Source organism: Schistocerca americana, chromosome 3 (assembly GCF_021461395.2).
Source record: "Schistocerca americana isolate TAMUIC-IGC-003095 chromosome 3, iqSchAmer2.1, whole genome shotgun sequence".
Classification (NCBI taxonomy): domain Eukaryota; kingdom Metazoa; phylum Arthropoda; class Insecta; order Orthoptera; family Acrididae; genus Schistocerca; species Schistocerca americana.
This window is the reverse complement of record NC_060121.1, coordinates 968,888,639-968,916,272: the sequence shown is the minus strand read 5'-3', so window position 1 is coordinate 968,916,272 and position 27,634 is coordinate 968,888,639. Positions and strand designations below refer to the sequence as shown.

At 43.3% G+C, this 27,634-nt stretch overlaps 1 protein-coding gene across 1 annotated transcript in view; it reads right to left on the bottom strand.

Moving 5' to 3' along the window:
• Nucleotides 1-9,759: 9,759 nt before the first annotated feature.
• Nucleotides 9,760-27,634, bottom strand: part of LOC124606594 (mucin-1) — a 418,176-nt gene continuing 400,301 nt past the window's right edge. Inside the window, exon 8 of the mRNA XM_047138578.1 lies at nt 9,760-10,020. Coding sequence (XP_046994534.1) covers nt 9,760-10,020 — 261 coding nt within the window. The remainder of the gene's footprint in view (nt 10,021-27,634) is intronic.

Genomic DNA, 27,634 nt, shown 5'->3' with positions numbered 1-27,634 from the left:
TCACGGATAGCCTGGGCTTCAGCAGTGGTGATGTTGGGAGTAGGATTAAGGTTTTTTAAGAAGGATTGGGAGGCAAGGCTGGAAGTCAGAAATTCCTGGAAGGTTTGGAGAGGGTGATTTTGAGGAAGAGGAGGTGGGTCCCGCTGTGACGGAGGACGGAACTGTTCCAGGCAGGGTTCAATTTGGATAGTGTCTTGGGGAGTTGGATCATTAGGGGTAGGATTAGGATCATTTTTCTTCGTGGCAAAGTGATACTTCCAGCAGAGAGTACGAGTGTAGGACAGTAAATCTTTGACGAGGGCTGTTTGGTTGAATCTGGGAGTGGGGCTGAAGGTGAGGCCTTTGGATAGGACAGAGGTTTCAGATTGGGAGAGAGGTTTGGAGGAAAGGTTAACTACTGAATTAGGGTGTTGTGGTGCCAGATTGTGTTGCTTGGAATTTTGAGGTTTTGGAGGGAGTGGAGCTGGAAGTGGGAGACTGAGTAGATGGGAGAGACTGGGTTTGTGTGCAATGAGAGGTGGTTGAGGTTTGCTGGAAAGGTTGTGAAGGGTGAGTGAGTTGCCTTTCCGGAGGTGGGAAACCAGGAGATTGGATAGTTTTTTGAGGTGAAGGGTGGCATGCTGCTCTAATTTGCGGTTGGCCTGTAGGAGGATGCTCTGAATAGCCGGTGTGGATGTGGGAGAGGAAAGATTGAGGACTTTTATTAAGGATAGGAGTTGACGGGTGTGTTCATTGGCTGAGTTGATGTGTAGGTGAAGGATTAGGTGGGTGAGGGCAGTGGATTGTTCAGTTTGGAACTGGTATAGGGACTGATGGAAAGAAGGGTTGCAGCCAGAGATGGGAACTTTAAGTGTGAGGCCTTTGGGGGTTATGCCAAATGTCAGACTGTGGCTGAGGGACTGCGTCAGCTTTCAGACAACACCACATACAAAGTTTGCCAAGGTAATCCCATTCCTGATGTCCAGGCGGAGCTTCAGGGAATCCTCAGAACCTTAGGCCCCCTACAAAACCTTTCACCTGACTCCATCAACCTCCTGACCCCACCGACACCCCGCACCCCTACCTTCTACCTTCTTCCTAAAATTCACAAACCCAATCATCCTGGCCGTCCCATTGTAGCTGGTTACCAAGCCCCCACAGAACGTATCTCTGCCTACGTAGATCAACACCTTCAACCCATTACGTGCAGTCTCCCATCCTTCATCAAAGACACCAACCACTTTCTCGAACGCCTGGAATCCTTACCCAATCCGTTACCCCCAGAAACCATCCTTGTAACCATTGATGCCACTTCCTTATACACACATATCCCGCACGTCCAGGGCCTCGCTGCAATGGAGCACTTCCTTTCACGCCGATCACCTGCCACCCTACCCAAAACCTCTTCCCTCATTACCTTAGCCAGCTTCATCCTGACCCACAACTTCTTCACTTTTGAAGGCCAGACATACCAGCAATTAAAGGGAACAGCCATGGGTACCAGGATGGCCCCTTCGTACGCCAACCTATTCATGGGTCGCTTAGAGGAAGCCTTCTTGGTTACCCAGGCCTGCCAACCCAAAGTTTGGTACAGATTTATTGATGACATCTTCATGATCTGGACTCACAGTGAAGAAGAACTCCAGAATTTCCTCTCCAACCTCAACTCCTTTGGTTCCATCAGATTCACCTGGTCCTACTCCAAATCCCATGCCACTTTCCTTGATGTTGACCTCCACCTGTCCAATGGCCAGCTTCACATGTCCGTCCACATCAAACCCACCAACAAGCAACAGTACCTCCATTACGACAGCTGCCACCCATTCCACATGAAACGGTCCCTTCCCTACAGCCTAGGTCTTCGTGGCAAACGAATCTGCTCCAGTCCGGAATCTCTGAAGCATTACACCAACAACCTGACAACAGCTTTCGCATCCCGCAACTACCCTCCCGACCTGGTACAGAAGCAAATAACCAGAGCAACTTCCTCATCCTCTCAAACCCAGAACCTCCCACAGAAGAACCACAAAAGTGCCCCACTTGTGACAGGATACTTTCCGGGACTGGATCAGATTTTGAATGTGGCTCTCCAGCAGGGATACGACTTCCTAAAATCCTGCCCAGAAATGAGATCCATCCTTCACGAAATCCTCCCCACTCCACCAAGAGTGTCTTTCCACCGTCCACCTAACCTTCGTAACCTCTTAGTTCATCCCTATGAAATCCCCAAACCACCTTCCCTACCCTCTGGCTCCTACCCTTGTAACCGCCCCCGGTGTAAAACCTGTCCCATGCACCCTCCCACCACCACCTACTCCAGTCCTGTAACCCGGAAGGTGTACACGATCAAAGGCAGAGCCACGTGTGAAAGCACCCACGTGATCTACCAACTGACCTGCCTACACTGTGACGCATTCTATGTGGGAATGACCAGCAACAAACTGTCCATTCGCATGAATGGACACAGGCAGACAGTGTTTGTTGGTAATGAGGATCACCCTGTGGCTAAACATGCCTTGGTGCACGGCCAGCACATCTTGGCACAGTGTTACACCGTCCGGGTTATCTGGATACTTCCCACCAACACCAACCTATCCGAACTCCGGAGATGGGAACTTGCCCTTCAGTATATCCTCTCTTCTCGTCATCCGCCAGGCCTCAATCTCCGCTAATTTCAAGTTGCCGCCACTCATACCTCACCTGTCTTTCAACAACTTCTTTGCCTCTACACTTCTGCCTCGACTGACATCTCTGCCCAAACTCTTTGTCTTTAAATATGTCTGCTTGTGTCTGTATGTGTGGATGGATATGTGCGTGTGTGCGAGTGTATACCTGTCCTTTTTTCCCCCTAAGGTAAGTCTTTCCGCTCCCGGGATTGGAATGACTCCTTACCCTCTCCTTTAAAACCCACTTCCTTTCGTCTTCCCCTCTCCTTCCCTCTTTCCTGATGAGGCAACAGTTTGTTGCGAAAGCTTGAATTTTGTGTGTATGTTTGTGTTTGTTTGTGTGTCTGTCGACCTGCCAGCACTTTCATTTGGTAAGTCACATCATCTTTGTTTTTAGATATATATATATATATATATATATATATATATATATATATATATATATATATATATATATATATACACATTCGTCTTGCACCCATAGGGGAAAGGATGGCATCTGAAGGAATAGTTCCTGGTTTGAGTCTTGGTGCAGCATATAGTCAGGAAGATCCAAGTGAAAAATATAAAAACCTGTAAGTTGTGTCCATATAAAGTTCAACAACGTGCCCAGAACATTAAATTTGATAATGGCTCATAGTGAGTCTCATTTAAGTTAGTGCTGGAATTTCTCTTTTAATAAAGAAAGTGATCCACTGGTTGGCTTCTGGCAGAACTGATACAACTTTCAAGTAAATGGAAAACACATTTCTACAGGATCTACACTATCTGATCAAAAGTATGCGGATGCCCCCAAAAACATACATTTTCATATTAGGTGCATTGTGCTACCACCTACTGCCAGGTACTCCATATCAGTGACCCCAGTAGTCATTAGACGTTGTGAGAGAGCAGAATGGGGCACTCCACTGAACTCACGGACTTCGAACATGGTCAGGTGATTGGGTGTCACTTGTGTTATACGTCTGTATGCAAGATTGCCACACTCCGACACATCCCTAGGTCCTCAAGATCATCTCACCTAACTGAGCCTTGTTGTCTTGTTGAATGAAACAAGCATCTTATTACAGCCACAAGTAATTTTTTTGTATGTGTAGGGTATTGTGAGGGGATGTGGAGTGATTCTCTGAAACATGAAATAGCAGCTCAGGTGGTGACGTTGTGACTTCCCAAGCTGGACTACTACTCACTTGAAGATCTGCAATCCATGGCTGGTCATCTCACTCATATAGTACAGCTTTCATGAATTCTATGTGCAACAGTCAACAATAAGTGCCTACCTGTTATTTCAGCAAAGACATGATGTGGTTACCACTCTGCTGCCTAAACACTTTAACAACAAATGTCATTGAGTGATGTGCATAATAGCAATTTCTGACTACTGAAGTTAGAAATTGTTGTAAAAGCCTGTAAAAAAACATGAAGACAGACATTGTATTTCCATACAATTTTTGCCAATGATCTTACATTGGGATTCACCTGGTAAATTACATCATAAGAGCCATTCAATAAAATTGGTTATCCCACTGTTTTCTGTACCATCCTACTCTCATATATGAATTGTGTGCTGTTTACTGATCAACATCCTCAACAGATCTCATACTATTTAAACTTCACAGAACTGTCCTGCACACCTCACTGCACAAGCACCTCTGGGAGGAAGAATATTGGAGGGAAGTGGTATAGCCAAACCTAAAGATTGCTTACAGAATTAATGCTTTGTTTTGGAACAGTGTGTGCTGTTTTGACACTAGCTGATAATTTAAAAGTGTGTGCCAGACTAGGAATTGGAATCAGAAATATGGGAGTTGTCCAAAATTGTGAAAATACCATGAACATAAATGCAAATTCTAGCCAAGCCTGCATGTTGGATTGTTGTATTTGACTGCAAGCAGAATCTGTACAATGACGTCGATACATTGCAAGTGTTCTGTGTAGCTGGGAGTGCATTAGGTGGGTGCTATGTACATTCAAACATGGGTAAATTGTTGGTGCCATATGGCATGTGCTTCCATAACCAAGATAGCTTAACTGATTTGGTGCCTCTTGAACCACCGCACTTAATGCTATTGAGCCACTATGATATACTTTGAATAAGAGTTTGTGATTGCTATCTACCTCCATCATTGCTACATGTATGATGTCATTTTGCTGGAAGAATGGTGTAAGATTCCCCTGAAAACCTTAAAGAAGCTGTATTTATCCATTCTGAGATGACTTTAAACTGTTTTGAGCGCCAATGGGTTTCCTACACTGTACTGGGTGTGGTAATGTGTTGCTTTTGGTGTTTCCATACTTTTGTCCACCCCCCCCCCTGTGGGTAGTGATGATGGAAACTGTGATGCCAGGTTGAGTCATACCTGGATCACTCAGATTAGTAAGACAATTGCCTGTAAAAGCCAAGTTTCCGAGATTGCCTTTTGATCTTCCAGTTTCAAAACAGCACAGATCCTAATACAGAATGAAAGACTGTTTGTGAAAAATTCTTACTTTACACAACATTTGCTTTGTTTTGTGGTTTTTCCTTACTTTATGGAAACTGATAGCAAAAAAGAGAAAAGTCTAACAAGTAAAACTTATTGAATTTCAATCTTGTGATGCCTTTTATACAAAAGCTGCACATTAATACTGTAGCAGGTATGTGAGAATGTAACTGTGGGTGGCTGTGCATACTAAAGAATCAGTTTACTCAGCTTAAACATTTTATAGCAGTAAGTGAGGACTTCATCCTAGCTGCTCTGTGGTAACTGAAAGGTATAAAAAGATGAATCACTTCCTTTCTTTTAAGTTTCACAGCATCAGTGCAATTTATTGTAACGAGAGAAGCACTTTCTTTCAATATATTAAGGAGGATTTCGATGTTATATGTGTATTTTCTGGCTGTAAAGCTGTTAAATATATATTTTGATAAGAAAGAACTGGCTGCTTGGTTCATTATTACTGAGGCATGATGTATTTCATGATTATTTATATATCCCACATAAAAAATCTCTGTTTAATGCCTCAGTTATTTTGTTATTTCATTACTCTTTTTTTCAAATAAAGTGATGATTACTAACCAAGTATGATACAATAACTAAATGTAAGAGTTGCACTTTCATGGGATTTGGGTCTTAATATAGTTGACACAGTTATAAAATTTAAGAAACAAACTGATGCTTTATTTTTTGTGACTAACAAAAATACATTACACCATTTTACTCTTTTCTACCATCAGATAAAATACTATATCTGATAAATGCAATATGAAACAAGGAAGACATTTGTCGTACATTCATCCTTGGAGGATAGCTTTTGATGCAGGATTTTACATCACACCACATTTGTGCAAATTTCACTGACACATTGATGAACATGGCTCAGAAGTAAAAAGTCAATTCATTGCTTCTGTTATTATGCCACTAAGATGTTAAAGAACTGGTACAATAATTTAACATTTGTACATGCACAACAAAATATAGCTTAAATAAAAATTTATGTACACAACATGACTGTAAATTTGCTCATAGTAAAACTGAATGCCACTCTTTTCAGCATGTTCCAAAAATAGAGATACAGTATAGGTGATGAATATGAAAAGGGAAAAATGACTTCCTACTTATATTGCTAAATACTTCATTTTGTCGATGACAACGTTATTAACAGGTAACAACCTGTCATCACTCTACTGTGGTTTTTTGACTAACAGTCATTTTCTCTTGAGTGATCACATAGAAAGCAAAATGTTAAATAGTTGAGCTAGATCCTTGGAAATCAAAATTATTTCTATATGATCACAATAACTTCAATTTCCCTCTAAGGATTTTACTGACTGTGTGTTTAAACATGATAGCAACTAGTGAGGTTTTTTGAAGGAGCAGGTACAGTTTCATGCTCTTGGTAATGAGACTACTGCTGCCAGTCCTCACTTAATGTTAACTGATTTGTATCCAGCCAATCAAGATGTCTCGTGCGAGGGAGTCTCATCATCAGTCATATTTTTTGTTCTACTTTCTGTTTTAAGACAGCTTCCACAATACTGAAAGATGCCTCTTTAAAGTCACTTTAAACAATAATTAAGAGTGTAAATTTTAGCTACACTACGTCTTCCTTTTAGCTGATTAATTTAAGCCACACATAACATGTAAGATTGGAGGAGGAGGAGGAGGAGGAGGAGGAGGAGGAGGAGAATGTGCTGTTTGTTGTAGACAACATACCTTTTGTGATTATATATGATATGTTAAAAAAAATAATAGACTTTTCAAATCTGTAAAGATGCTTCCACCAGAACTGTTGCACTTAGAATGTACATGAGAAGTAAATGCTAGCATTTTGAGCATTGGTTGGTGTAATACTGCCTGTTCTTATCGATTTAAATGGAAAATAATTTGCTTCTGCTCTTACCTCCTCTTTAATGAAAACACTTTTAGTTACTAGTGGAGCATCACACGGGATTCATAGATGGACAGACATGATAAAAACAGAATTCCTAAGGATTGTGGAGCTTGGACTGAGTTACTTGTGATGAAATCGAATAGTAGGGCATGTAATAGACAGTTTAATGAGCAAATTTTACAAGTATACACAGTGTCAGGCCATAATAAACTACTGCAAGTTTTTTGCAAATGAGGAAAGAGATCAGAGGGGAAAACTGTATTACTTCTTCTAACTCAACTTTACCTTACATGTTTCCTTAAAAGTACATTTAATTAAAATACATTTCTATTTAAGTATCATCAGGAACAGCTGCTTCAAGAGCAAAACATCAACAAATCTCTCAACACTGTTCAGAGTCTGTTCACTGTCAACATTACTATTTGTATTGTAGTTCAGTGTCTTTACTTTTTCTGTCTGTGAGCAAAGGTTCAGTGCTTTAGTAAAAGTGCAGCCAGTGCCTCCACTAATGTGGCACTTGGTGCACTGTGTAAGGTTTGTCCATATAGTTGTACAGTATTGAAAAAATAGTTATTACACAAATGAGGCCAGCGGTTATGCTTCCCATTGAATTTCAAGACCGATTCCTCTGGAGCAGTGATTCCGACCATGGCAGTAATTGGCAAAATTGTGGAGTCTTATTACAATACTATTCCAGTCAGTTCATTTTGCATTATGATGGTGCCATCAGAGAATCATTTTTGCACAGGAAATATGTTACATGCAATATCTTTGCAAAATACAGGTTATTTCAAAAAGATTATTGTGATTTCACAAGACTATTTCATGTACATGAATAAAGACAGAAACACTGGAATGAAGTGTTTTCCCTGGTGCATAAGTTGTCAGTTTATGTGGTTGACAATAGGGGTGCCCATGGTGTGGCTAGAGACCTCACTCTTTACCGAATATGAATGGCTGATATTATTCTGGCATTACAGTTCCATCTCATGTGTTTACCAACAACACTGTTGAGAACTGCTGTGTGTTTGGAAGATGGTTGAAAGAAAGCCTGAAGCCTGTATTATCCTGAAGCTGCACCGTTCCTCAATTTTTTCTTAATACAAGAAAAACTTTCAACTAAGTACATGTTGTAAGAATGGCAGCAATTAGACAAAACTGTTTGAGAGCTTCTGGAAGATTTTGACCCATTTAATTCTCAATCATTCTTATAATGTCTCTCACACTGATGGAGTCTAATGTTTCTTTATGCTGGTGAGGAAATACACCACAGTTCTACACATGACGGCGAGTGACTGAAGGGTGCACCATTCATTTGTAATAACGAATTGACACTGTCTACTAGGAAATGCTGATCATAATTGCTAAACTGAATAGTATCATCTAATTTAAGAAAGAGCAGTTTATCACAATGTGAAAACCTGGTTTCCACTTGCGTTACAATATTATCCAATAGCTCGAAGTAAACCTCGTAGTATTGTTGACATCAATGGATTGCCAATGTATTCATCTGTCACTTCAGCTCTATTCGTGGAAGGTTCAGCTCGCAAATTAGTCCAGCATTTCATGGGACTGAAAAAGATGATGAATTTATCTTCATTCCTTAAGTTTTTGATGTGAGCTACATGTTCCCAAACAGCACTGTTGACGAACTGTGCTTTTTTTTTCTTTGAAGAGTGTTGAAAAACTGTTCAGTCTTTAAAAAACTCCTTTGAAAAATAGAGAGAAGAAAAACAAGTTCAATGTGTAGGAGGTGATGTTTGAAATTGCAGGCTTCTCTTGCAGTTGTTGCTCTAGAGTTTGGACTGTCAATTATTTCATTTAGAACATCATTAAGCCCCGAACGGTTTTCGTGCATCGATAGGAGATGGAGATATCACATCAACAAAAGGCATTTTGCACTCTCCATTTCAACATGTGAAATTCAGTGAAAAACTATGTGGTGTAATTTTATTTGAGAGTACTGCCTCAATGATAAGGGGTGTACGGATCTCACATTGCACCATTGCTTTCCAAGACTGCCTTATCTCAGCGTATGTGATATTTGTAGTGCAGGTTTGTGAAAGACTCAATCAACATGCCTCCACTCCCAACAACTTCGGGTGAAGAGTGGGACAGCTCTGATTGCATTAACTCCAAACACGTTCTCAGAAGTACAGGACGAGTTTGTCAGTCGTCTGGACGGATGTCGTGCATTTGGTGGAAGGCACATTTGACGTTTGTGAAATGTAAATGAAAGCTTTGATCCTAAACATAATTGGTAAAAAGCAAGCCCAAACATGCATGTAAAAGTCTCTTGTAAAATTGTATGGTGGTTCTGAAAATAAAAACTTTGTATGTGCAGGGCCAGTTTAAGGGCCAAGTGACAAAAGGTGCAGTTGGGGTGCCAAGCTGAGAGGGGCAGCTGAAGGTATCGGAGTTACTGGCAGCCACTTGGGGCGTCAAACTGAGAGTGGGCACCGCTTGTGTGGTAAAATGTTCTCGAACGGTCCTGTCTACGTGCAAGTTAAAGTTTACCCCCGGTTTCGATTCTTTATAGTCTTGCGATATCGGAGTAATCTTTTTGAAACGTGGATGGGAATTTTTCTGCCGCACAAACACACCACGAGTCTTCGCAGTGGCGCCCAGCTAGGTCTTGGAGTCCGTGTGGCCAGGCAGACAAGCACTGTCCGATCGCAGAAACTGCTTCGTCGGAAGTTTCCCCGCTGACGCTCGTCGGTCGCCGCAGGCAGTGGGGCTCCTAGACGCCGGTGCTGGCCGGCCTGGAGGCGGGCGAGTGGCCGGCGGAGGCGGCGGCCGCGCTCGCCTGCGTCTGCGCCAGCGCGGGCTGCGGTGCGTGGCAGTGGAGGCAATGCGCGCAGGCGGCGCACTGGCCGAGGCGCCTGGCGAGCGCGGCGCGCAGCTTGAGTGCGGGGCCCAGGCGCATGCCCAGCGCCCCCGTCATGTGCTCCTCCGTCAGCAGCGGCAGCGCGCACCCGTCGATGCGCTGGTCGCGGAAGTTCTGCAACAGCGAGAAAAACAGCGGCCGCTTAGTACAGGGGAGTAGAGTGCGCGCAGAATAACGTACAAGTCAGCAGGGCACGCGTGGGGAGTGCGGTAGTGGTGGGGGTTGCGAGCAGGCGCTCTAGGGGAAATGCTGAGCGCTGGAGGGGAACTGTAGGCCTATATCTCTGACATCGATCTGTTGTAGAATTTTAGAACACGTTTTTTGCTCGCGTATCGTGTCATTTCTGGGAACCCAGAATCTACTCTGTAGGAATCGACACAGGTTCCGGAGACTGCGATCGTGTGAGACCCGAGTTGCTTTATTTGTTCGTGAGACCCAGAAAATATTAGATACGGGCTCCCAGGTAGATGCTATTTTCCTCGACTTCTGGAAGGCGTTCGATATAGTGCCGCACTGTCGCCTGATAAACAAAGTAAGAGCGTACGGAATATCAGACCAGCTGTGTGGCTGGATTGAAGAGTTTTTAGCAAACAGAGCACAGCATGTTGTTATCAATGGAGAGACGTCTACAGACAAAGTAACCTCTTTCATGCCACAGGGGACTGTTATGGGACCATTGCTTTTCACAATATATATAAATGACCTAGTAGTGTCGGAAGTTCCATGCGGCTTTTCACGGATGATGCTGTAGTATACAGAGAAGTTGCAACATTAAAAAATTGCAGCGAAATGCAGGAACATCTGCAGCGGATAGGCACTTGGTGCAGGGAGTGACAACTGACCCTTAACATAGACAAATGTAATGTATTACGAATACATAGAAAGAAGGATCCTTTATTGTATGATTATATGATAGCGGAACAAACACTGCTAGCAGTTACTTCTGTAAAATATCTGGGGGTATGCGTACGGAATGATTTCAAGTGGAATGATCATATAAAATTAATTGCTGGTAAGGCAGGTGCCAGGTTGAGACTCATTGGGAGAGTCCTTAGAAAATGTAGTCCATCAACAAAGGAGGTGGGTCACAAAACACTCGTTCGACCTATACTTGAATATTGCTCATCAGTGTGGGATCCGTACCAGATCGGGTTGACGGAGGAGATAGAGAAGATCCAAAGAAGAGCGGCGCGTTTCGTCACAGGGTTATTTGCTAAGCGTGATAGCGTTGCGGAGATGTTTAGCAAACTCAAGTGGCAGACTCTGCAAGAGAGGCGCTCTGCATCGCGGTGTAGCTTGCTGTCCAGGTTTCGAGAGGGTGCGTTTCTGGATGAGGTATCGAATATATTGCTTCTCCCTACCAATATCTCCCGAGGAGATCACGAATGTAAAATTAGAGAGATTCGAGCGCGCACGGAGGCTTTCAGACAGTCGTTCTTCCCGCGAACCATACGCGACTGGAACAGAAAAGGGAGGTAATGATAGTGGCACGTAAAGTGCCCTCCGCCACACACCGTTGAGTGGCTTGCGGAGCATAAATGTAAATGTAGATGTAGATGTAGAAGTGCCGTTCTAAACTAAAGCCTGCGCTCACATTTTTTGTAAATATTACGTGGAGTCACGCCACGCTCACACTTGGAAGGAACCATCCACAAAGATCTATTGTTACCTCTGCTTTTGTTGAAGTCCACGTCATGTAGCAAGGCGGCCCCGTTCTGCGCAACCCCCTCCACTAGCCACTGGCAACCAATAATATTCATTCTCTTTCCGAGTGACTAGCACCGAGTTACGGTTAGACAGCGAGGATCTCACCCCTACATGTTGCACTGTTGCCGTACTTCGCGACAACCATATTATTCATCCAGCTGTCAGTTTTTTTTATTTCGTTTCCTTTTTTTCTTGTAGCAGTATACCTGTGAATGTGTACCTGTAAATGTTTAAGTACGGTTAAAAAGAGTCACGTCGTGGCAATAAATGTGAAGTGCTTCATAAGCAGGCAAGAGGGATTATTTACCACATTTATAACTTTTTCAAGCACGTCTCCTACTGCTGACATTTAAAGACACAAGAACGGACTCGAGAACCCTGTGGTGTCGCCAAGAGAACTGTAAAAAGAATTCTAAACAAAAGTGTCAGAACAGTAGGAACTGTAGAAAAAGTTGATTTAGCGTCGCCTCGAAAGCATCAAAATCGCAAGGAACCTTTAACACAAATGGATGGTTTTAACGATGTTTAAAAGTGTTCCATGTGAATGACGAATGCCCGACATAACAAAAATTTGTTGCAGTTACTCAGGAGAATATGGTTCAAATGCCTCTAAGCACTATGGGACCTAACATCTGAGCCAGCTAGAGTGGCCGAGCGGTTCTAGGCCCTACAGTCTGGAACCGCGCAACCGCTACGGTCGCTGGTTCGAATCCTGCCTCGGGCATGGATGTGCATGATGTCCTTAGGTTTAAGTAGTTCTAAGTCGAAGGGACTCATGACCTCAGAAGTTAAGTCCCATAGTGCTCAGAGCCATTTGAACCATTTATGAACTTAAAATCTGAGGTCATCAGTCCCCTAGACTTAGAACTACTGAAACCTAAGGACATCACACACATCCATGCGCGAGGCAGGATTCGAACCTGCGACCGTAGCAGCAGTGCGGTTCCGGTCTGAAGTGCCTAGAACCACTCAGCCACAGGGGTGGCACACAGGAGAAAATTGGCTTCGATGGTAAGTGCTTTGTCAATGTAAAGAATTTTAAAAGATGGTGGTTGCAGACATGTTAAGAAGAGAGTTTTTAGTTCAAAGAAGTGACGCAATTGCAGCACAAACTTCACACATCAAAAAAAAGATGTGCATCACCTCGATTCCGAGAGTTCCGGAACCTCTACAGAAAATTGGAATAGAGATCAAAATAAACATCATTTCCGCCCTTTTTACTGCTAATGAAAACCACACATTTCATGTTGTACCACCATACAGCGAGACTTTCAGAGGCGGTGGTCCAGATTGCTGAAAACGTCAGTACCACTAATACCCAGTAGCACGTCCTCTTGCATTGATGCATGCCTGTATTCAACGTGGCATACTATCCACAAGTTCATCGAGGCACCTTTCGCCCAGATTGTTCCACTTCTCAATGCAATTCGGCGTAGATCCCTCAGAGTGGTTGGTAGGCCACGTCGCCCATAAACAGCCTTCTCAGTCTATCCCAGGCATGTTCGATAGGCTTCATGTCTGGAGAACATGATGGCAACTCTCGTCAAGTGATGATGTTATCCTGAAGAAAGTCATTCACAAGGTGTGCATGATGGGGGCACGAATTGTCGTCCATGGAGAATGCCTCGCCAATATGCTGCCGATATGGTTGCACTGTCGGTTGGAGGATGGCATTCACGTATCGTACAGCTGTTAACGACGCCTTCCATGACCACCAGCGGCATAGGTCAGCCCTACATAATGCCACCCCGAAGCAGCCTAGTAGCCGCAAATACAAACCGGCTATTTAACATTCCAAATGTAGACAGGTGAAATGTGTGAAACATGAAGTAAGAGGCAATATATTATCTGACAGCAGCAGACATGGTAATAATTTGTCTACATAGGAGCTTAGAAGTACAATAAAGGCTGAAAAACGCCATTACAGAATTACGAAGGGAGCTGAATAACTCAGCGAATAGAAAAACGGCATAACATGAAACGTAGTTAATATAAACCATTTAATGAACAAACAGTTATGAATCGACTTAGAAGAAATATTTCGGTAACTGCAAGAGGGATCACGAAATCAAATATCAAGTAAAGGCTTTATACTGTTGAGGAAGCTTTTATTACGTAATTGTAGCTGCTCATTGAGAATGAGGCCATCATTTCGAGAAAGATGTTTAAACATTTCTAATTCTTCGAGAAAATCTCATCTACGCTCTTTCTTCTCAGTATGCAAAATGTTGATATTGTGAATAGCTTTAGGCGCGTGACCTGTAATCTGTAGGTGGTCAGCAAAAGACGAATTTTGGGTGCTAGTACCATTTTTTTTCTTAAAAGATGTTCTTTGTAGTTGACTGTAAAGTCGCATATGCCTTCAACCAGACAATCTTCAGAGACGTGTTTGTAGGCAACCCCGTCATACTGAACGCCTTAGACACACTGTCCAGTGAGTGCAGCAACTACGCAACAAAATTTTTCTAAGAAATTTCCTTAATTAGCTCATACAACCACACACTAAATACACTCGTGAAAAAAAGAAAAACATTATCCATTACGAGCCCATCCAAAGCTTATAGTGGTTCTACATTGTGTGTGTTGTGTTGCCTTTATTGCTTGTAAATGTCACTCCAACTCTGCGTAAAATATGTAACATTAATTTGTTTATATAAAATGTGCTACATTATTTTTGTAACCTTCAGTATAATCGTATTAAACAGTCAATACTGCACATATTTAATAACCACACAGAACACTCAGCACATTCACACTAAACAATTAATATTTTCTTTTTAGTCATACAGACACTAAAATTAGAAATTGTATTTTCGGTGCCTGTAAGTCAAATTTAACTATGACCATAGATATAATTTTCCGATGTAAACAAAGATGTCAGTCAGGAACATGGCAGATACGGCGCTCTTTCTGTGCAAGATACAAGTGGAAAATCGTTTGGTGCCACATCTATAAATAGGAAAATCGGAGTAATAACAAGCAGAGTAGAAAGTAAGTACATACACCGAGTAATATATAGTAAATATACAACCAGCGGAACCGAGCGAGGTAGCGCAATGGTTAGCACAGTGGACTCGCATTCGCGAGGATGACGGTTCAAACCCACGTCCGACCATCCTGATTTAGGTTTTTCGTCATTTCCCTAAATCGCTTCACACAATGCCGGGACGATTCCTTTGAAAGAACACTGCCGACTTCCTTCTCCATATTTTCATAATCCAATAGGACCGAAGCATCTGTTTGTCGCCGCCGCCGCCCCCCCCCCCCCACCGTCCTCCTCCTCCTCCTCCTCCTCCTCTTCCAAATCAATCAACCAACAACTGGTTAAGTGCACAAGCTAAGCAAAATGGTTAGTTTTGTACAGGCTAGCTGCTGCATATAAATTTCTGTCGATATTTTAACGATGTGCTGCTTACTGACGATTCAAATACGTATCACGCCAATTGAAGATTGGTGAAAGCCCGAAATGCATATTGACATAAATAAAAACACGAAGTGACTGCTCGCTGTACTTCTGAAAATAAAGTAGTAAGGATCTAATAAAAGAATAAGAAAGTATTTGAGAGCTGAAATATATATACCTATCCAGGAATTGTGTTTTTATTGCAGTTTTACTTCGCATTTCTTTCCTTTGAGCGAGGCAAACTCATTAGTTACGTCATTGACGTCAAGTATATCATCTGTGGCGTATTACATCAACGGGTAACTAAATTTGTGCTTTCACCCATCCTTGGTTTGAAGCAGTTTTTATCTTCAATTAAACAGTCTTTTTCCATTCCTTCTGTTTTGGCCCCCGGTCATTTTTTGCGCACCTTCCTCTCTATCCCCCCCCCCCCCAACCCCTGTGCCTGCGACCTTGGCAGGGGCCCCATCTCGCGCCGTCCCTTCGGTACTTCCCTGGACTGACTACGTAGAAATAGTAGTTGCACGCTTGCAGACGAAAAGCGAAGAGGGGAAAAGAAGACAACATAGAATAGTAAAATTAGAAGGGCCGAGAGAGGGACGGAGTAGCTGTAAACTTATGTCCTCTGTTTTAAGAGGATTTGGGTTTCAAAATCTGACATTTTAGGTGAGTTCAAAACTACGATCAAGCCGATTCACTCCTCCGCTCTTTCGAAACTGGTAAAGTTTTCTGTCGATAAACATTCCTGCAGCTGGTGGAGTATTAAACTGTAACAAGCACAAATAAAATTAAACCAAGGAAACTAGTAATTTGCTCGAAACTGAATAAACTGTAATGTAATGACCTAGGAACTTATGACGCCAGAGGTGAATGCACGTAAAAGGTTTCCGGAAGATAAGCAAAAACTAAGATGGCAGATTACAGTGATTAACGCTATCGTAACTGTAGTTTCGTAACACTCTTTCCGAACTGTTGCTGACAGCAAGCAGTAATTGTGGTTTGAATTCTGACCACAGATCGGGCTTTATTCCGGCACACCACTGAGCGTTGACTTCCGCGGTCAAGGTCACCAAAAAGCGACGAAGTATACAAGAACGCGCATTCGGTGTGTGTGTGTGTGTGTGTGTGTGTGTGTGTGTGTGTGTGTGCGCGGGGGGGGGGGGAGCTTTCCCAGTGCAGGAACTTCAGATTTTAAGGGAAAGTGCAGTGCTTCAGTGCTTTTTCAAATAAGAATTTCATCTTTCAGCGGTATGTTTTTAAAATGTATATATTTTCGTTTTTAAATGTTTTTACCCTATAGCCACAAACAAAGGCGTAAGACAAGCGTGCAGCAATTCACCCACTTTTTAACATTTATTTATATGACGCAGTCGGAAATAGGAGATTTTTAACGGAGGAATTAAAGATTAACAGTAATTACCGCTTGAATTGCCTTTCACATGCAGACTACACCACATTGCTGGCTTATAATGGTGACCTACAAACGGATTACATTTATTGAATAAGGTTCCCGAAGGTTTGATAAAAACGGAAGACAATGGGAAATATTCTGCACCGACAAAAATTGTGATCAACAATAGAACAGGTTAAAAACTTTGACTGTTTAAGTTGTGACAGCCATTTGAGTATGACTTAGACATACAGAAGCAAGTAACAATGTTTTGGAATATATGTGGAACAATAAACAGATGCCTAAAAAAATAAAACAAGGAAAAAACGGAGAATGAAATGGCAGTTCCACTGCTTGTTTACGGAAGAGAATCGTGGGTTAAAAGTAAACGTCCAGGAAGTCTTATGCAGGCAGTGAAGATGGGGCTTCTGAGAGCAGTAAAGGGATGCGCAAGAGCCGACAGATTTTGAAATTCGGGAAGAACTGCGTATATTTAATACCCTCAATAAAATACCAGAAAATAGGAAAAACTGGAATGGCCAACTTGAAAGAATTAGTTGCGAAATATTCCCTCTCCAGATAAGATTTAAGACAGTTGGGAGAAGTAGTCAAGGAAAACGGAGGAAGCGATGGATATCATATCAGGCAAAACGGAAAAAGGCCTAATGCTTGAAGTGAAGAAGATGATGGTGGTGGTGATGGTGATGGTGATGATGATGATGATGATGATGATAGCCGTCCGTCTTTGATTTTTAATTTACAGAAAGCAAAACAGTCCTAATGTTTTTTTCCCCTCATCTTTGTTCTGTTTTTTTAAATAGTTGTGGGTGAAGAGCAGAATATTGTGCAGCTGACAACGCACACGTCGTCCGTAAGGAGGGAATGGGATGAAATAACAATAAAGAAGTCCACCTCATTCACTGAAACACCACTGTCCAACAAACCGCTTGGCTTCACAATCTAATACCAGGCCTACATGTGTGTGTCCGCAGCTCGTGGTCTCGTGGCTAGCTTTGCTGCCTCTGGATCTCAGGGTCCCGGTTTCGATGTCCGCAGCTCGTGGTCGTGTGGTAGCGTTCTCGCTTCCCGCGCCCGGGTTCGATTCCCGGCGGGGTCAGGGATTTTCTCTGCCTTGTGATGACTGGGTGTTGTGTGATGTCCTTAGGTTAGTTAGGTTTAAGTAGTTCTAAGTTCTAGGGGACTGATGACCTGAGATGTTAAGTCCCATAGTGCTCAGAGCCATTTGAACATGGGTCCATCATTACGAACCCGAGAGTAAACGGCAGAGTATGGAATGGGAAAATCCAAATTCGCCGTGCAAGAAAAAGCTCAAGACCCAACCCTCCGCAGGAAAACTGATGCTTACGGTTTTTATGAACGGACAAGGTCCAGTACTGGAGCACTGTGGGGAAAGGGGCACAACAATAAACAGTCAGATGCTAAAGCCTGCAATTGGAAGCAAACGCCGAGGATTGCTGTCAAAAGGTGTTGTGTTGTTTCACGACAATGCCCGTCCGCATACTGCTGACCACACTGCTGAAACGCTCCAGAAACTCATCCTCTATGTAATCCCAATCTTACCCCTTCTGACTATGACTTGTTTGGTCCACTCAAAGAGTCATTAAGGGGCCGTCGATTTGCCTCGGACGAAGCAGTGAAAGACGCGCTGCATTCCTCGCTCGTAGGTCAACCGAGAATCTTGAGGATGCTTGTACAACGATGGACCAAGTGTGTTGAAATGCAAGGAGACTTTGTCGAAAAATGATGTTCTTGTAAGTTTCCTATTTGATTACGATAACATTTTATAACTACTTTGCCGGCCCGAGTGGCCAAGCGGTTCTAGGCGCTACAGTCTGGAACCGCGAGACCGCTACGGTCGCAGGTTCGAATCCTGCCTCGGGCATGGATGTGTGTGGTGTCCTTAGGTTAGTTAGGTTTAAGTAGTCCTAAGTTCTAGCGGACTGATGACCTCAGATGTTAAGTCCCATAGGGCTCAGAGCCATTTTAACCATATAACTACTTTGCGGATAATAATTGACTTACCCTCGTACTTCTATTATCGGACTTCTGCTGCAATTTATGCTGATTTAACCCGCTATAAATGTGGTGTGACCGCCAGACACCACACTTGCTAGGCCTTTAAATGGGCCGCGGTCGGTTAGTATACGTCGGACCCCGCGTGTCGCCACTATCAGTGATTGCAGAGCGAGCGCCGCCACACGGCAGGTCTAGTCTAGAGAGACTCCCTAGCACTCGGCCCAGTTGGACAGGCGACTTTGCTAGCGATGGTTCACTGTCTACATACGCTCTCAATTGCAGAGACGACAGTTGAGCATAGCCTTCAGCTACGTCATTTGCTACGACCTAGCAAGGCGCCATATTCAGTTACTATATGTCTTCTGAACAGATAATATTGTAAATCATGTACCGTCAAGAGCGACGTTCATCATTAATGGATTAAAGTTAAATATCACACTAATTACGTCCGCTTTCCGAATTCTAATTCTTTGTCATGTTCCAGACCTCACGTCAGTATAGTTCTTCCCTACTCACGCCAGCCTGCGTGAGCTGAAACGCGTGCATTTCGGCCTCCTCTAGTAACACGGTGTTGGCTCTCCTGCCAACCCACAACAAGAAACACCTGTGGTACGTAGTTATCTGGCGGTACGAAGGCGGCGGAGACAAAAAGGATAAGAGCGGCTGGTACTGAGCCGTAGGAGCTTCCAGATAGTGCGTCACAATGACGGAAATTCCAGGCCAGCGGCGGCAGTCGGCGCACGCGTTTCCGCTTCCTGCGGCCGCTGGTCTCTTCCGTCCCAGCGCCGGGCCCCCGGGCTGCCCCCACATCCGATTTATAGGCGGCCGACGTGACTCGCCTCCAAATGAGGGATCGCGTTTGGTGAGTCTGCCTGACCCAGCCGTGTGGGCAGCCGCGGCCGCCTGCTGCCTTGAACGAACTGGCGAGCGAAAAACCCCAGACAACTGCACTCTCCAAAGAAACTCAGATGTATATCAAGATGATGATGATCCTTTTTGTACAGACGTACTCTCTGGTGCTGGAAGCATTTTCAGCTGGTTATGTCCTAGAGAAGATTGATAGAGAATTTTCTAAAACCAGTCCACAAGGGATCCAGCTTCTAACAACCCTACCACAACAAAGGTCAAAATTTTAATAACTATTGTGGTGTTGCTCACGCTGCTAAATACTGCATTATCGGGCAACAACAGTCGTATTATGTGGCAGGTGTCAGTAGAGCACAGTTAATGGTCATCATTTTGTGTTTCCCACGCTGGTCTCGTCGTAAAATCTAGGTGGTTATGATTCCAAGCTCGGATGCAAAGAGGCCTAGGTTTTATTCTGCTATATTCAAAAGTTTTGTAGATGCGCTTCAGAAAACATTCTTCAAGATTACACTTTTGCAGGACAATGGTGATGTAAAAAAAAGCAATCAGCACTCCGAATTTAAGTAACACTTCCTTTTAATTGCAATATCACGTAAACACAAAACATCACTTCACAATGCAAAACATACTTGAAAACATCTTCCTCAGATTTTATAAGCCAACTACAATATGCATCTTTCCAACATAACGTCCAACACTTAGACTCTCTCAAGGTCCGACTCTCTAACAAGTTAACAACTAACTAACTATCGCTTACGGGCCCAAAAATCAGAGTTACAAGTACGTCAAAGATCATGGTGACAAAAGAAAGAATACACATAAGAATAATATCATTGCAATATAAACATATCGATGTATCACAAATGAAATCAAATCTGAATGTTGTCTCAGAAATATGTTAACTACTTTACAGAAAAACAGTGGAATATTACTGGTATCGAGAGGTTCAGGTGAGGTGCCGTAATGGTTACGTAATTCAAGTACCATTACAAGCTACAGGATGTGAACATTAAAAGACTTGCCTATGCAGATGATGTAGCACCAATAAGTAGTTCCAAAAGAGAATTGATCAGAATGATGAAAAATTAGTACAAAATTTCTGAGAAAACAGGATTACATGTTAATGAAGAAAAGACAGAATACCTGCCCATAAGTAAGAAAACCAGAAAAGATGCACCTCTGACTGTAGATGGATTCAATTTCAAGACTGTTGACCACTTCAAGAACCTAGGAAGTATTTTTAGTAATAACAACAGAACAGATATAGAAATAGATGACTGTTTATCAGCAGCAAACAAGACACTTTTTAGTTTAATCCAAATTCTAAGAAAAAGATCACTTACAAGGGAACCTCCCCATCGCACCCCCTCAGATTTAGTTATAAGTTGGCACAGTGGATAGGCCTTGAAAAACTGAACACAGATCAATCGAGAAAACAGGAAGGAGTTGTGTGGAACTATGAAAAAAATAAGCAAAATATACAAACTGAGCAGTCCACGCGCAAGATAGGCAACATCAAGGATGATGTGAGCTCAGGAGCGCCGTGGTCCCGTGGTTAGCGTGAGCACCTGCGGAACGAGAGGTCCTTGGTTCAAGTCTTCCCTCGAGTGAAAAGTTTACTTTATTTTCGCAAAGTTATGATCAGTCCGTTCGTTCATTGACGCCTCTGTTCACTGTAATAAGTTTAGTGTCTGTGTTTTGCGACCGCACCGTACAACCATGCGATTGTTATTGACGTCGCGAGCTGGATTCATATTGCCCACGGAATACATCTCACGTCTTTAATGCACTCTCGTCCAAAGTAGCGAACAGTCAACAGCCAGCCAGGGAGCCTCGTTAGCAGGAATACTCTCTCTTCCGTGAGCTGTAGTCGACTGACGTCGTGTGTTTCGGTGTTCGTTTAGGTGTAGCGTCCCCATACTATGGTGCAGTTACCTCGCATCGGACGGACGGAGGGACAGATAATAATTGTCTTAAAATAAAAAATTAAACTTTTCACTCGAGGGAAGAATTGAACCAATGACCTCTCGTTCCGCAGCTGCTCACGTTAACCACAGGACCACGGCGCTCCTGAACTCACACTCTCGTTGATGTTGCCTATATTGCCCATGGACTACTCAATTTGTATGTTTTGCTTATTTTTTTCATAGTTCCACACAACTTCTTCCTGTTTTCTCGATTGATCTGTGTTCAGTTTTTCAGGACCTATCCACTGTGCCAACTTATAACTAAATCTGAGGGGTGTGCGATGGGGAGGTTTCCTTGTTAGCAGTAACTTCAAAATCCGCTTATATCAATCGACCATTATACCTGTGATGTTATATGGATGTGAAACATTAATATTTAGAAAGAAAGATGAAGAAAAACTGTTAATATTCGAAAGAAAAGTACTAAGGAAAATTTTTGGACCTGTATACGACGAAAATAACATGGAATGGAGAATAAGAAGAAATGAAGAATTAAGAGGGCTGTATAAACACTGTAATATCGCCGAAGTGCTCAAGAGGAGAAGGTTGGATTGGGCAGGCCATATAGCAAGAATGGCAGAGAATAGACTACCTAGAGTGGCATTCAGCAGAACAATAGAAGGAACGAGAAAAAGAGGGAGACCCAGAATCAGATGGCGGGATGACATTCGGGAGGACACAATGAGGATGAATAGCAGCAGCAACTGGACAAACAGCGCATTGGACAGGCAGAAATGGAAGAGGCTCATAGAGCAGGCGTATGGTCGATAAGGCCCTTGCCACATGTAAAGTAAAGTAAGTAGTACAATATACATCGAAGAAGTACTCAAGGAAATACGCGAGTGGTAGCTTCCATCACAGCAGCAGCACATCGAAGCACACCGTTTGGTTTGTGAGCTGACGGAGCTTATCGTAAGAAGAGACTTATTCTGGATTTCCTCTGTATTCTTTAGTTTGGACTCTTAAATTTCTCGAGTCTGTGTGCATTTATCAGACACACTTCTACGTTTTAATAGCTGTCTGGATCATATTTCCGTTGTCCTTAAGAAGGACAGGGAGTTCGATTGCTGTGTTCAGATGCAGGCTGAGTTGGTGACCCTTCGCTCACAGCTACAGCCAGTGCCGGCTTCGGCCACAAAGCTTGTGATAATGCTTATCCATTATGGGCATTTAGAACCGAGACTGTATATTGAATGTAAATAAGTTATACAAAACAGCAACCAGTCACTTTTTTGAATAATTACGTTTCATTTCATGAAACGGTTTTCGAACTTTTTCAGGTTCATCTTCAGATGGTTTCAGGAAGTTACATCATTATTGCTAGCATAATGCTGGGTGCTGGCTTGCGACATTATAGTCGGCTTTTTTCGGTTAGTGTCCATCTGTCTGCCTCCATTTTGATGTCCAGTTGTTGTATCACTACACACACTTCCACACAAACTATATTAATTTACACTCTGACAGCGAGACTTTTCCAGCATCCAGCATGCGCTTTACAACATCGTGTACTTTCAACTGTGTATGTTTACGCCATTAATTATGATACACCCTGTATAGGTGACGATGCTGTCGTCTGGAGTGCCCCAGAGAAGTGTGATGGGTCCACCCTGGTTCTCTGTGCGCATAATCGATCTAACGTATAGGGTAAAGACCAATCTGCGACTGTTTGCTGAGGATGCTGTAGTGTACGGGAAATCGTCATCTTTTATAGATTGTGGAAGGATATAGTATGGCTTCGACAGGATTTCTGTTTCGTGTGATGAATGACAGCTTGCTGTAAATGTGGAGAAATCTAAGTTGATGCAGATGGGAAGGAAACAAACAATCCCATAATGTTAGAGCAGAGTATTGGTGGTGTACTGCAGTCATGTCGATTTAACATCGAGACGTAACGGTGCAAACCCGACATTAACTGAAGGGAGGACACAGGGTCGGTTATAGGGAAGGTGAACAGACGACTCCGGTTTACTGTGAGAATTCTAGGAAAGTATAAAATGGCTCTGAGCACTATGGGACTCAACTGCTGTGGTCATAAGTCCCCTAGAACTTAGAACTACTTAAACCTAACTAACCTAAGGACAGCACACAACACCCAGCCATCACGAGGCAGAGAAAATCCCTGACCCCGCCGGGAATCGAACCCGGGAACCCGGGCGTGGGAAGCGAGAGCGCTACCGCTAGGAAAGTATAGCTCGTCTATGAAGGAGACCGCGTATAGAACACTAGTGCGACCTTTTCTCGAGTAGTGTTCGAGCGTTTGGGATGTCCGCCAGGTAGGATTAAAGGAAGGCATCGACGCCGTTCAGAGGTGTGTTACTTGATTTGCTACCGCTAGGTTCGATCAACACGCAAGTGTTACGGAAATGCTCCTAGAATTCAAATGAAAATCTCTGGAGGAAAGACGGCGTTCTTTCCACCGAACACTATTGAGAAAGATTTGAGAAGCGCCATTGTGACAGATCGCAGAACTGTCTTACTGCCACCAATGTACCTCTCGCGCAAGGAGCGCAAAGCTAACATAAGAGGAATCAAGATTCGTGCAGAAGCATAAACTGTCGTCTCCCCTCATTCCATTTGCGAGTGGAGCAGGAAATAGGGGAATGACTAGCAGTGGTACAAGGTACCCTCCGTCATGTACCGTATGCTAGCTTGCGGTGTATGTCTGTGCTTGTAGAATCAGATCGAAGATGGTTGTAGGACAGCCTACCAGAAGAGACGTAAAATGAATTACATTTGCGTGATATTATATCGAAGTATACAGGGTGTTCCGAAACTATTCGTTCAAATTAATGGAGGAGGTAGAGAACGTCAAAACAAATGTATGTCATAAGGAATATATGTTCTCCGAAGTCAACTTGTAAAGTTAGGGAACATTTTGTCAGTGGCACTGACTGGGAATGCGTACTGACATTCAAAACTGCTCTGTGTACAGAACACGTGTTGGCAGAACTGCTGGGGGATGTACCACTGAATGTTAGGCAAAGGATGTACTTCTAGCACGGCGGGGTGCCAGCCATTTTAAGCCTTGCTGTGAGGAATCAGCTGAGAACCACCTTCGGGAATCGATGGATAGGTCGAGGTGGCCATGTGCCAGAGGCATATGAAGCAGCTTATGTTCGACACCGTTATGGAAACAGAAGAAGACCTCGCCGCTATAACTGCCGTCGTACAATTGCGATAATGCCAGGAACCTTCGAACGGAACGACAATCAATTGTCCGGCGATGTACTGCGTACATACAGCCCACTGGTCACGCATTCGAGCAGCTCCTGTGAATGCCACTGTTTTAATTAGCTTGCTGAAGTACCTTCTGTGAAAATCGTCCCTAGCATCAGAAATTGCCGTCAGGAACCATATGTACCACAGCTGAATGTACGAGCAGCCCTTAGCAGCTCGCCATCTCACAACTGTTCATGACGTCGCCTTTCCGGCTCAGATTTTTTTTAATATGTGACTTGTAAGTACTGCATCTTTTCCAGTCAGTACAAACTTTAATTTTATTAATGCACCATATATTTTAGAACAGTTAGTCTAATTCTGAAGACGACGCTCATAGTAGCGTCGAAACCAGGTCAATTTTGACTTAATATTTGTGACCAAGGGCTTATTTGTTCCAAGAATATACAGGGTGATTCAAAAAGAATACCACAACTTTAAAAATGTGTATTTAATGAAAGAAACATAATATAACCTTCTGTTATACATCATTACAAAGAGTATTTAAAAAGGTTTTTTTTTCACTCAAAAACAAGTTCAGAGATGTTCAATATGGCCCCCTCCAGACACTCGAGCAATATCAACCCGATACTCCAACTCGTTCCACACTCTCTGTAGCATATCAGGCGTAACAGTTAGGATAGCTGCTGTTATTTCTCGTTTCAAATCATCAATGGTGGCTGGGAAAGGTGGCCGAAACACCATATCCTTGACATACCCCCATAAGAAAAAATCGCAGGGGGTAAGATCAGGGCTTCTTGGAGGCCTGTGATGAAGTGCTCTGTCACGGGCTGCCTGGCGGCCGATCCATCGCCTCGGGTAGTTGACGTTCAGGTTTCATAACTAACCTTTTTCGTAGGACTCTCCATACAGTTGATTGTGGAATTTGCAGCTCTCTGCTAGCTCTGCGAGTAGATTTTCCTGGGCTGCGAACAAATGCTTGCTGGATGCGTGCTACATTTTCATCATTCGTTCTCGGCCGTCCAGAACTTTTCCCTTTGCACAAACACCAATTCTCCGTAAACTGTTTATACCAACGTTTAATACACCACCTATCAGGAGGTTGAACACCATACTTCGTTCGAAATGCACGCTGAACAACTGTCGTCGATTCACTTCTGCCGTACTCAATAACACAAAAAGCTTTCTGTTGAGCGGTCGCCATCTTAGCATCAACTGACGCTGACGCCTAGCCAACAGCGCCTCAAGCGAACAAATGTACAACTAAATGAAACTTTATAGCTCCCTTAATTCGCCGACAGATAGTGCTTAGCTCTGCCTTTTGTCGTTGCAGAGTTTTAAATTCCTAAAGTTGTGGTATTCTTTTTGAATCACCCTGTATATCTTTTGATGTTGCCTATCTCAATTAATTTCAACGACTAGTTTCGGGACACCCTGCATAATCGTGGTACTGCTGTTCATCGTCGTGAGTACGATTACATAAGAGAGAGTATGTGCAAAACTATACGCACAGTGGTTCTCTCAAGACTACCAAACAACTGAAGAAAGGCTTCGAATACTCGTCGCAATGTTTAGAAGCCTCACAGAATCGTTATAGAGTAGCATGCTGCGTGTCTGCATCCGTGCGCAACGGACTTAATGGAACTGAGCGTCGACGTGACAAACGAGCCGCGCATGCGCATAAACATGTGTAGCCCACCAGTGTAAACACTCTCGACTGCGCGTTAGCTTGTAAGCGGGCGAGCCTCTCCCACCGCAGGTACGATTGTAAAATACGTCTCTAAACACCGCCTAAGACGAGGGGGAGCATCAAATCCGTTAGCGCTCTCTAACGCGAGGGACGACACGTGTGAATTAGGATGGACGTGAGCGCCGGCGCGCGCTTACACACACACACACACACACACACACACACACACACACACACACACAAACAAACACAACACAACACTCGTGCTAGGTGAGGGAAGGGGTAAGAACACCCGGCTGCTGAATATAAATGCAGCAATTGGATTTGCTGAAGTGTATGGATCGCGGCGCAGATAGCCGCCGGCCGGCGAGTTAAGCACTTGTTGCGGCATCAGTCAGGCCACACGGGGGCCCACAAGTCGCACGCGCCGCCACAGGGCGTCGCCGCAGTCCAGACCGACAGCGGCGCCGCCTCGGAATCAGATCCGACTCACCGGCTGATGGCAAACTGCTGTCAAATGCGTAAAACACAACTGGGAATCACCTAGCCACATAATACTGTTGGAACAGACAGCGGAGGAAACTCTTCGGACGCTTTTGCGTAACTTCGGGCTGTAATATTAGTAATTTTCGCCTCACAAACATTAATATACGCTCAATAGTAAACGCCTGATGGCCTAAAGTTATCGAACAATTGTAAAGTAAAAGAAATGAGCCATTGCATAGCAGCGACAGAATCTATTATTCTCTATCTTTGCCGTTCTTGCGCGGTGCCAGTAAAATCTCTATGTACATGTATCGATTAATGGTGTAAAAAAGAATTCTGTTGTTTCAAGACAATGAGGCTTTTGGCGCATCACCTTTTACTGTTTGTATTCCATGCGAGGCGGGCGCGGACTTGCTGCGTTCCGCAACTGTATTTTATATTCTGTGTGAAAATATTGACTAAATATGCTAAATGTTATTTTTTTTTCTTTCAATCAGAAAACATGTACTTTCTTGATTACGAACAGACAGCATCAAGAGGACATTTTGACTGTTATGTATAAAGTATTTAACCACGATGGTCATCTATTGTAATTTAATATGAAAAGGTACGTAGCATTAAAAAAAAAGTGTGTTAAAGATAAGTGTGCTTATTTTCGTAAATTAACCTTGATGATTCCATCTCCTCATTTACTTGAATTATAATTATTTTGTGTTACATCACCAGAAATTACGATCACGCTGATGGGCCGAACGCAGCATGAGGCAGAAGGAACATTATCGCTTTCCTATTATTTCTGAACCAACTTTTTTGTGTAGTGTTGCTTTTCTTTTAAAGTCTATAAATCTTCTGGTCCCTTAGTGGTGATCCGGGTACGACTACATCGCGCCTATAAAAATGCACAGAAATGATAATGTTTCTTCCGAACGATCTCAAATATATATATCAATATGCTGCTCTTATTCAGGTATTTAATGGTCAACGTATGTTATTATAATAGCTTA